The following is a 12,062-nucleotide window of genomic DNA, read 5'->3' as shown; positions in this document are numbered from 1 at the left end:
GACAATCATATTATGATAAAGAACTAAAGCACGGATTGTGTAAAACGCCAGGACCAAATTCCAGGTAGATATAAGTGGAGTACCTCTTGATTTAGTTAACCCAGATACAAAGGAAACAAGAGATGTTTGCCCTGCCTTGACTAATACATGATTCGAGTAGAAAATGGTATATTTAGACAACACTCTAGCTGGGTAAATTAGTAGACAGGGATCAACTGCTCCTGTTCCAGTCAACTATGTGAAAGAAAAAAGAAAGACAGTAGTATCATTTCATTGTCACACCAGAAACAGATAACATGGACAGCATAACCCCTAGCCATAGCCAGAGAAGAAATATTTAAAATATCTATATATCTAATAGCCAAGTGGCCCCGTCTGTGCGGATATCTAAATCCGCGCTCCGGGGCCACCTGGGGGGCAGGGAGAGGTTTGTGCACACGTGGGGCGGTCCCCACCTGTGCACAAAAATCTTTAAAGTGTGAAAAATTTCCGGGGGTCCTTAAATTTGCCAAAATAAAAAAGAGCGTCCCCTGCGCATGCGCGTGGAACGCTCTTGGAACGGGGGTTGGAGTTTGCGGCCAGCAGGAGGGGCGGTGCGTTCTTTCCCTCGCCCCCAGCCCACCTTGCCTTTCTGCGGGGCCTCGCTCCTCTTCGCCGGCTTCCTCTCCTCTGTCGAGTCGCCTCCCCCGCCCGGGCCGCAGCATCCCCGGCCCTTCAGCATCCTCCACCGGCCTCCCCAGTTCAGCCCTGACCTCGCCAAGCAGTGTCTCCCCCCCCACCGCCGCTACGGGGCTGCCCGGTTCAGCCCCGACCTCGCCGTGCAGTGCCCCCCCCCGCGAGTATCGCGGGTCCCCCTTCTTGTTTAAGTCTAAACAACATCTGGACAAGGTCCTCATTTGGACTGAAAATCTTATGGAGGAATATGGAGAGACATAAACCTAGGTAACTTATCAGTGAAAAGAAGACCCTCCCCTCCCCCCCCCAAAAAAATGGCTATATAAACAGCTTTTTTTCTTTGCAACAAAGGAAGCAACAATAATTCTTACTCCCCAGATTAAAATGTGTTATGGATTCCTTAATGCCCGAATAAGTAGCTGTGACGGACTGCACATTAAACGCTCATAAGTTCTGTATAAACATGTAATGGACTGTGAAGGGTTAATGACTCACAGAGCCAGAGAGCCTTAAGTGACAGGCTGCTCCAAGGAATTTGATTAGTTAGCGTCAGGTGAGCAGAAAGACTTGGGAACTGACTGCTGAAGAGAACTTAGTTTGAGTTTATCCCCGACTGTAGAAAGTTTAACTCTGACTAAGGAGAGTTTAGCTCTGACTGAAAACATTGGCAAGGAGTGGGTGGACCAGTGAAGGCCCCCATTCAGTGATTCCCTGCCCAGGTAAAAGGGGGGTAGCTCTAAAGAGTTGAGTGATCCGTGGTGTGCTCAGAGAAGGAATCTGGATGCTTGTTAGTGTATCCCTGCCTTCTGAAACCTGAAGAGTCAGTTAAACTCAAGAAAGTATACTGGAGTGTTTAGGAAACACTGAAACAAAAGCCTCTCATCTCAAAAATTTTAAGACTGCGTGAAAAGTTTAAAACTCTCAATTGCTGGAAACATATGAGCTGTAGTCTGAAAATATTAAGTTACCTCAGAATTTTTAATTTACCTCAGACATTTTACCCCTGATTTCACCTGACCTTTTCTCCTCCAAGTTGAATAAAATATTTTGGTCCCAGTCACACAGAGAATTTGCCACGCGAGAGGTACGACAGCCGGGCAGATTAAAAGGGCGCGATCATACAGCAACATCTGGAAAGTGTTGCGCGCCCATCTCCAACTCGTAGCGTCTGGCTGAAGATGCAGAGTTAAAAAGCAGCTGGGAAAGTGTAGTATTGTCCAGAAAACACGGGGCGCGGGCGGGCGTCTGATCGCAGAAGCAGTGGTATCCTGTCGCATCCGGCACCTGTCCGCGTCCCACCGGATGTTTTCTTCTAACCCTCTGTGGTATGCACACAAACGAGCACACACACAAATGCGCTACTGCCTTGTTGCCACGCTTCAACATCACGGTGTGATCAGCGGCTGACGGCCTGAGCACGGAGCCTCGAGGGAACGTCAGATCGTGATACCGCGCTTCATTTTGCTCCAGAGCAAAAGGCCTCACTCCCCCCCCCCCCAGATTATCTTGCTCGTGTGACCGGGGGCCTTTGTTTATTTTTGAATATTATAAAGCATCTTGTGTGCCGTTTCAGAAGTTAAGAGGATGATCCTGTCTTCCCTCAAGCTCCTGGACTGAGTCAGCATTAAAATACAATAATATGGCAGGGTGGGACAGCCATAGATCTTCAGGAAAGAAGAAAATAAAGGGGCTGCTCAGTCAGAAAGGAAGAGAAAAACAAAGTCCTGCAACTGAGGGAGAGAAGAAGGTGAGGTCATCATAGTGGCATAAACCAAAAACTGAAATTCTGACAAAGTGACTATGGTATAAGTTTTGCAAATATAGTAGGATTTGACACCCACTATGTAGTTACTGCCCTTAGAAAAAGAAGGCAGCTTTTTACTAATTGTTGTTTAGCACTATGAAATGGCAGATGAAGTCAGCCTGCAGTTTTTCTTCTAATAGAGACTGTGCACAGTGCCCTAGCCAGTGGCTGCCTTTAATTAATCTGATGATATTGTGATTCTTGTATATGGAATTTTGGACTTAAATAATCAGGAATGGTCTTAGGGCACGCAGTAGCAAAAAGCCTCTCCCTTGTGAGAACTCTGACTCAGCTGAAGAGGAAGAAATAAAAGCTCTGCATTACTTCTCCAAAGGTACACACTAAGACTTTCATGCAAGATCTGGATTGTTATGGACAAGAGGAGCCAGTATTTTCAGGAACTTCAATTAGTTGACAAACATCTGACATGACTCAGTCGGGCGACAGAAATTACAGAAAACTATAGACAACTATCTACAGGAGAGAGAAAGAAGTTCCACACTAGAAACATCACATCTTAGTTGTGAGTTAAAAGGCTCCCTGCACCAGCAAAAACAGTAAAGATGAAATAACCTGGAATATATAAAGTTAACTAACTTCAAAACCAACATTTAGGGGAAAGAAGAAATTAAAATTAATTATAATGAGTTTAAATTTTATGAGCTGTAACGTGTTCAACAGCAAACTAAAAGTAAAAACTTAAATTGTTAGTGGAAAGAATCAAACGCTGGATAGTTGTTTTACAATTGTTTATGATGTGGTAAACAAGTAAATTGAGGTTACCTTAAGCACAAAAGACCTCCTTAAAAATAAAATATTATTTAAACGTTTCAGAAGTAATGAGAACACAAGTTTTTAGACAAGGAAAGATGGGCAGTAGTAAGGGTTATTTTAGCAAGATAAACATTGCACATCATATTTTATTGATTAGGTGGGTCACTGAAAAATACCAACTTATAAGACTGTCTCCAGTACCATATTAATAATGCCATGGTGTTTAGAATCCAGATGGTTAGTGCTAATCTACTGACACAAAGAGCCTGATAGATGAATTCTGCAATGGCACTGAACATAGGCAAATTACATGGTGCCCAGCTACACAGAATATTTATTCAGCTGGACTTTTAAATAGGGATGGGCACGAACCAGCTCACAAGCCAAAATTCAGCGCAAACCGAGGCCAGTTCAGAGCCCCCAAACCAATGTTTGGGAACGCGCCTTCCCCAAACATTTACCAGACTTTTGTCTGGTTTGACTGTTCAGGGCAATTTAAACCTAAAAGCTGAGTGGCAGGGATCTGCAGCTGAGCTGCTAGGTTTAAATAGCTGAGAGCCACTTCACTGGTCAGTTTCACTTCCCATCACTTCAAAGAGGGGAGGAAGCTAAACAGATGGGTTGGAGAGAGTTGACAAAGAGAACTTTCAAGCCCCTTCCAAGTGATGGTGCCACACCTCGAAAGAGGGCAACCAAGATGATTAGGGGGTTGGAACACCTTCCCTACAAGAAAAGGCAGAATTTTCCAGTTTAGAAAAGAGACAACCAAGGGGGAACATGGTAGAGATTTAAAAGATTATGCACAGGTTGGAGAGAGTTAACAAAAAGAACTTTTTCTCTCTCTTCCAAAATATTAGAACTCGAGGGCATCCAATGAAGCTGAAGGGCAGCAGCTTCAGGACAGACAAAAGGAAACACTTCTTTATACAGAGAGTGATTAAAATGTGGAACTCACTGCCAGAGAATACAGTGATGTCCACAGGCATAAATGGCTTTAAAAGGGGATTAGACAGATTCATGAAAGAGAGGTGTATCAGTGGCTACTAGCCATGGTAACTGAAGGGAACCTCCACATTCAGAGATGGCCAACCTCTGAATCCCAGTGTCAGAAGACAACATCAGGGGAAGGCCTCAGCCTCTGTGCTTTGTTTGTTGGACCCCCATAGTAAATAGTTGGCCATTGTGTGAGACAGGATGCTGGACTGGATGAACCACCGGTCTGACTCAGCAGGACTCTTCTGTCCTTAAGGTCTCTGCACAAGTAGGTACCTGTTGTGCACCAGGCGCAGGCAGGCAATTCCAGACATATTCAGGTGCTCACACAAAGTTCAAAGTTCAGTCCCAGAAGTTTACAAGTCAAAAGTGCACAAGCCAGAGAATCGTTACCAGAAGGGGTGAAGCAGAGAGCATAGTCATGAGGTCCAAAGGTCATCCACAAGTCAAAGAGTCACAAAGACGAAGTCAAAGTCCCAAGCTGGTCCAAGGTTGCACAAAAAGCAGGGCTAGGAGTTGTGACCCAGCAGAATGACTTGTTACTTCCACAACATGCAGGCTCCCAGTCCTGGATTTTATAGGCACTTCCTAAGCAGCCCTTGTTAACACCCAGCTGCTTGGGAGCACTGCTGCAACTATTCCAGGCTGTCATCAGCAAGCAGCTAATGACAGATCAGGAGACGTGCACTCTGCCTCCTTGCTTGCAATTCCCTTCTAGGCTTCTGTCTCCAGCACTCGAAGGGTGGAAGTGAGCCTGGTGGACTGGCCTTAATCACTTGAGTTTCACCTGCTGCAACAAAGCTGGGCAGTAGCCCTGGATCAGTTGGTAATGGTGAGTCTTAGTCAGCCTGCAGCTCATCAGCCTGTTTGCTGGCTTCTGCTGACTCAGAGCCAGCCATGTGTGGCTCCCCTTCTCCTAAGGAGTCCTCTTCCCCTGAGGAGTCCTCCTCCACTGAGGACTTCATGCGGAACTCAGGCTGACCCACAACAGTACCTTTAAGTATGGCTGCACCTTATGCGGTTTTAGAGGGAAAGGCAGTGATTTCTGCCACTGCCACCTCCAGCATATGAATCCAAACTGGCCTCTGCCTCAACTTCTCTCATCCTTTTTTCCACCACCTCATGTTTGCTGGAAATGCCTGTGAGAGTTCATCACAAAGCACTCTTTGATTAAACACTAATTTTTAATTGCTAATGTAGTAAATACCTTTGTAGCATCAAATCATACTAATACACTTGGCTTACACAAAGGACTTCCTCCCTCAACAGTATTCAGGCACTTAAGGTATGCATTGCATAACGTGGTATATTGATTTGTGTTGAACTACAACCAGACACATCCAGGTTCAAAGCAAAAATTCTACACATTGTTCAATATGAAAACATACAGCAGAACATGTAGCTAAAGTGTGTTGTTTCACACTTGATTAGAACAAGTTCTCCATACCACAGCAGTGTTAGATGTATCTAAATCTCTCCAGCATATTGATTTTATTCAGCCTTATCGACGTACCTGTCATCTGTGTTAGAAAATTGAATGCTGTCAACTTTGTCCTGCAAAAGAACAACAAATGTATTGAACTGAGCGTGAACAATGTGAGTGATTTTTTAAAAATATCAGTCCATTCCTGCAGAGTATTAAATATAATCAACAAAACACTAAAGTCAAGAACCATGGGGCAGTTTCCAATTACATGGCACAATAGTTAATCTGGAGCTTTAATGCTTTTTGGTGCATTATCCCCATAGTTTGATGAACAGAAAAAGAACAACTTTGACAAAATTCATGCTTATCCCCTAACTGCCAAGGTGTGCAGGGAAGAGGGATATACTAGGACTGAAGCAAGTTTAATCACCAGTAAGTAAATAGCCTATCCATGTTACAGTCTGAATATATAATCATACTTCAATACAGGCTACTTCTTAGCATTTTATTCCTTACCGCATGGCTTTCCATCTCTGCGATTTTTTCAGGTATTTCAGAACCAAAGTAATACAGTCTGATAACATGATCGGTACTGCCAGTAGCTAAAAACATTCCACCTGAAAATTTAAACAATAATTTAACACATTGACAAGTATTTATAAAGTACAAGGGGGAGGAGACCTGCAAAGGACATCAAAGGCCTCATCTTCCCATCCCCCACTATTCCACATTTATTTTCCTGAAAGTTCCTATAGCTTTTTCTTCCCCCTTTTGTTTCCTTCTGTCCTTACCACCCACCAGCCAATCTTTATGTTCCCCCATCACCACCTATATTTATTGATTACTTATTGCATTTATACCCTGCTTTTCTTCACAATGGGACCCAAAGGAACTCACATCATTCTCATTTCTTTTTTACCCTCACAGTAGCCATGTGAGGTACGTTAGGCTGAGAATGTGCCAGTAGCCCAAGTTCACCCAGCAAGCTTCTATGGCAGAGAGGGGATTCATACCTAGGTTTCCCAGATCCTAGTCTGAAACACTAACCACTACACAACACTGGCTTTTGTGGGGTGGCGGCTACTGAACAGAAGCATGTGTAAATCATGCAAGTTGGGTGTTAGCAAGTCAGCTGCTGGGCCTAGCCTCAAGTCCTCCTCCCTCAAAGGCCAAAAACATCCCAGAAAGGGACATGCCTGGTCTTCCCTGCCTTTTACTGGCAAAAATCAAGGCTTGAACAGCAGTGTTACTTTTGCTGTTGCCTAGAAATACAATGTAACATTGAAACATACAGTATATATGTGAACACAAAGAAATTAATTGTGTGTGGTGTCAATACCAATTTAAAAAATCAATAATTAATAATAAACAAATAATTATTTTATAGACAAATAAACAATTTATACAGTTTCCAAATCCTAAACAAAATTATTCATGCAATACACAATTCATAATCAGGGCATAAATGATTTAACGTAAGTCCTGTATATATAGCTCACAAAGTCCTAAACACTTCAAATTGCTCAATCCCTCCTAATGAGCAACATGCTTCACAGTGTAAAGGGCGGAAATGAGCTTCCAAAAGATATCTACTCCAGCAGTTCCAAAAGAGGAACACTTGAATGGTTCCAAACCATTGGAATGGGTATCTTCTGTGCTCCCCCCCCCCACCCCTTTACATTGTGAAGCATATTGTTCATTAGGAGGGACTGAGCACTTTGAAGTGTTTTGGACTTTGAATCCTAGCCTTCTACTTGAAGAAACAGGCTACAGTGGCTCTCTCATCAGTAGTGCAAGAAAACTATGCTACTTTTTAAAAATCCCTCATATGTTCCGTTTTAGACATAATAGAGAACTACAGTTCTAAAATATAGAACAGAGATGAGAATCTCTGTGAAGAGGGCAAAAGGGAGCTCATTGCACATTTCCACCACTGAAACATAATTTGAAGATAGGGAAGTACAATGAATAAAATAAGGTACCATATTACATCTTAATAGAAAAGAGGTACCAATTGTTTGGAGGCAAGAACACTAACAGTGGATAACCAATGAGAGTACAGAACAAAGACAAAAATAAAAGTGTTAAAAGCTATTCAAACACAATTATAAAAATTGGGAAGTTACAGGTTTTCAATGAAAATACAACAGAAACCTTATGGGCTCTGCAAGAGAACACAAGACATACTTACCAACACTAAATGAAGAACAAAGCATTTGAACTCCAGGTCTAGGCTTTTCTGTGAATTTCAGTGGCCGGTTACTTTACAAACAATAAAAAATGTATGAATACACAACAGGATAGTAAAATATTCCAGAGAGATATCTAATGTTAATAAAAAGTGAAGCTGATATATTTATGCACCAATAGGCTACAATATTAAAATCAAACCTCTCTTGTGTTTCTGCAACAGCTAATTTAGTAATTTTATTTATTCCCAGGGTGATGTGTTTCTGCAACAGCTAATTTAATAATTTTATTTATTCTCATGGACAACTACCACTCTGTTACAACATGTTTTTTCTATGTTTGGGGTTTTCTGCCAACAAATCACAGCTGACTTATAGCAACTCCATTGGGTTTTCATGGCAAGAGACCTTCAGAGGTGGTTTGCCATTGCCTGCATGCGTGTCATGACCCTGATATTCCTTGGAGGTCTCCTGTCCTGCTTAGCTTCCAAGATCTAATGAGATCAGGCTAGCCTGGGATATCCAACAGACCACAACTGTTTCATGTATTATAGTAACAAATGACATACATAGTAATCTGGTTACGTACTTGAATTTCATAGAACTGGTATCCCATTGCCAGAAGCAAATTGTTCCATCTGCACCAGTGGATGCCATGTATCGCATGGAGTCTTTCACCAATGGGCTAAACTAGAAATTAAAGCCATAAACCATAAGTGTGTACTTTAAACAAAATAATAAATATTTTAAGAGAATTTCTCTGCCTTTCCTTACAATTTTGATTCAGCTAATTTCAATGCATGCTCTTCATGAAAAAGACTGATTTCATTCACTGCTTAAAACTGATATGTTAAGTTGCTTTGTTCCAGTTTGTAGTCAAGTTTATTTTGTATCCCCATTCCATAAAACTAAAACAAAACCCAAATCTTATAGTTTTCAAATTGTCTTTCACCAAACCATCAAATGCATAACCTCTTTTGGTCAGCATGTTACTAATCTAAGCAGACATTTCCCCCAGCCTTCTAAACAGCTACTCACCTGTGATCAGTACAAGCCATTCTGAGATGACAAAATAAAGAAGCATTTACAAACTGGGAAACACTGGTTTTTTTCTCATTTCAGACTGGCAACATGCCACACGACTACCACAGGTATGTGCGCACAAGCATATTAGTAACAATTTGTGGGCTACCGTGCATTCACATGCATACAATTAACTGAATCAAAAGAATGGCTTGCAGAGCTCTGCTGATGGACTATAATATAGTCACTATACGTTTCCCACCCCCACCTTCAGCAGTCTTTCATGCCACTTTAAAAGCTGCTTCACACAAGGAAAATCCATCAAAACAATAGATTTCCTATCCTTGTGCAAACAGAAGTGCCACTTGCACAAGAACTATTTTGGATCTAACCCATTACATATAAGAATAATGTATAAAAGGCTCTAAGTGCATGATTATTCACAGCTTCATTTCTTTTCAGTGGAGAATAATCAGCTCTACAACAGGCCTAAACAAAACCAGGATAGAGGAAACCAAGTGTATTTTACCATATACTAAGAATCAAATAAGCATATACAATCCATTGCCCTTTCTTATAAAGGCATGTGTGGAAAGCCATGCATGACCTATTTACGTCATGTTATAACAAGCTTGATATGTATACCTGAGTTCCTCTGCTGCAATTCTGGTTCCTACATTTAACAACTGTAAGTAGTGTTACCCAATGATAAAGCAATGGATTAAAGCTACTAAAAATAATAAAAAATAAGCAAACTATAAAGCTATGGAATATCAAAAATATTATAAATATAGTAATTGGAATAGGCTACAATGAAATAAATGGCAGTGAATTAGAACAATTAGTACTAAAATATTTGATACAGAATACAAAGGGTAAGAGATCAATGGTTACATATAAGAAAATCATTTATACAGGCAATCTGTGTTCTTTAAAAAAAAGCAATATAAATACATGATGTGGAAGAGGTTTTGATGATGAAGGAAAAATTTGAAGAGAGAGGAAAAACTTCATGATGATGGAAGAAGGGAGGGGCTTGCTGCTGATGAAGAATGGGGAAGCTTGCCAGTCAATCCCCCCTAGAGTTCAGAAGTAGGAGCAATTTTGTGTTAGAATGCACAGCTGAATTCAGGACTTAAAGTTCAGAGTTCAGATGTGAATAGCAGCACGAACAATGTGTGCTGAAATGCAGGTGCTGGCTAAATTGCTCAGGAGTTGGCAATGAAGGGCACATAGGGACTTGCAGAGGGATCTATGCAGGCAGTGCAATAACTATAAATCAGGAACACATGGTAGAAGAAGAATTAGAAAACAGCTTTAGGATGGCTCCAGCCCAAGAGCTGATATCGACTGGAGTACTGTGTAACTGTCTTGGTTCTGAGATAAGGAGTCTGATGATGACCTCCCCCCCCCCATTCCAGAATAAACAGAAGTAACATGAATATTTGAAAGAGAAGGCTCTGCCAGTCACACTCCTCTGAGTCCAAAAGTGTTCAATAATACAAGTAATTCAAGCTGAGTTAGACTTAAGCAACATTTTGAAGTTATTCTCTCTTAGAGTCCAAAGACAACAGAGGCATAACCAATTTGTGCCCTGCAAGGCAGTTCAAAGGTGTCTAAAAGGTGATAGCATAAAGTTCTAGGTGATAGCATGAAATAATACTGGAGATTCCAGAAGACTTGGCAAAACTTCTTGGTTTCAAAAATTGTCTGGGAAACTGTCGATAGGGGATTTGTAGTCAGGCAGGGACAATTACTCCAGACTGGAGCATAAGCAAAGGAAGGCACAAGTAGCAGTTGGTGTTTTAAGTAGAAGGGTCCCGGATTAGGTGTCTTTGAGTCAAGAAGTGGTTGTAATGTAATAAGACAGGTGAGGTGCAGGGGAGCCATGGTGGAATTGCGGTAGTTTCAGGTCAGGGAGGTAGCTGGATGTCTCGGGGGGGGGGTGGCTTTAACTGGAGCATGCAGAGAGCAGAGCAGATGAAGTATTGCAGATCTCCCTTCCAGGAGATGGGAACTGGTTCGACAGGGAATGCACATTCAAGAGAGCTTGCAGGAAAATGGAAATGGCTGTGGCATGGATTCAGACTCAGGAGCTGACAGGAAAATGGCATGGGTGAATGGCTATTGTCTCTGGAGATGGCAACAGTGGGCAGCATGTATGAACAAAATTTGCAGGCTTGGGAATCCAGGCTTAGGATCCTGCAGTTTTTTGGAGTAAACTGAAAAAAGTTAAAGGGGCTTCCCACATCAGGGCTGTGAAAGCTTAATGGAGGTGACATCAGAGAGGATCTGAGACAGCCACGGTCAGTTCCCTTTTTAGGTCAGAAGAGCAATAGCAATGAGTTTACAAATGTGAAATAAAACAAAACTTTTAAAAATACTCTAAGTTGTATTTATTTTTTTAAGTGTTTTTTTTTAAAAATTGGTTGTTAACACTGATCACTTTAACTATTAGGATTATTGAAAAAAGCAGAAGACCCTGAGAAAAAAGCTGGATTTCTGCATATGGGGAAAGAGTTAAGAGTCTGGTCCCCCAAAATAAAGTTAAAATAAGAATAGCAATAAAATAAAATAAAAGCCAGGCAAAATATAAAATGGCTTCTGGAACAATGACATTTCTATAATGTGGGGGGGGAACTTAACAAGTAGATATTCTTGAAAATAAAGATTTTACAAACCCTTTTTTTTTTTTGGCCTTGACAATCTGTCTTATCTATTAAGCAGAAAAAGTCTTCGTTTGGTATATAGCTTTCTGGTTCTTACAGAGGGGAGGGGCTGCAAATTGAGGGTTGCCAATCTCCTGGGGAGGAGGAAGGAACAGCTTTTGTCACACTTTTCCATAACATAAAAAAAATTTAGAGACTATATCCTGTATTTTTTCCACAATAGACTTATAGTTATGATTCAACAATTCAAAATACCAATGATATTATTATATAGATTTGAAACTGTGCTTCCCTCTTATGGGTTTTGCTCATAACATAAAAGGGTTAAATTGAAGTTTTCTTCCCCGCAAAGAAGGGGGGAATGTGGCATTCCTGGCATTCTTGCACCTAGACTAAATTTCTGTTTTCTTCTCAAGTCATAACAAAGGCAAGATGGCAGAGTAGCTAGGAGAATGAGTTAATTAGGATTATTATTTTATTTCTAAGCAAGGAAAATAAAACTTCTTTTC

The 12,062-nt window shown here is 41.2% G+C and overlaps 1 protein-coding gene across 1 annotated transcript in view; it reads right to left on the bottom strand.

Moving 5' to 3' along the window:
• Positions 1-12,062, bottom strand: part of BRWD1 (bromodomain and WD repeat domain containing 1) — a 91,201-nt gene that overhangs the window by 68,027 nt on the left and 11,112 nt on the right. The window contains exons 9-12 of the mRNA XM_015412882.1: positions 8,451-8,551; positions 7,864-7,934; positions 6,189-6,289; positions 5,760-5,800 (exon numbers count right to left, since the gene is read on the bottom strand). Of these exons, the coding sequence (XP_015268368.1) occupies positions 5,760-5,800; positions 6,189-6,289; positions 7,864-7,934; positions 8,451-8,551 (314 nt within the window). The remainder of the gene's footprint in view (positions 1-5,759; positions 5,801-6,188; positions 6,290-7,863; positions 7,935-8,450; positions 8,552-12,062) is intronic.

Source organism: Gekko japonicus, unplaced genomic scaffold (assembly GCF_001447785.1).
Source record: "Gekko japonicus isolate JY-2015 unplaced genomic scaffold, Gekko_japonicus_V1.1 scaffold1429, whole genome shotgun sequence".
Classification (NCBI taxonomy): Eukaryota; Metazoa; Chordata; class Lepidosauria; order Squamata; family Gekkonidae; genus Gekko; species Gekko japonicus.
The sequence above is the reverse complement of the archived record's forward strand: the minus strand, read 5'-3'. Positions and strand labels throughout refer to the sequence as shown.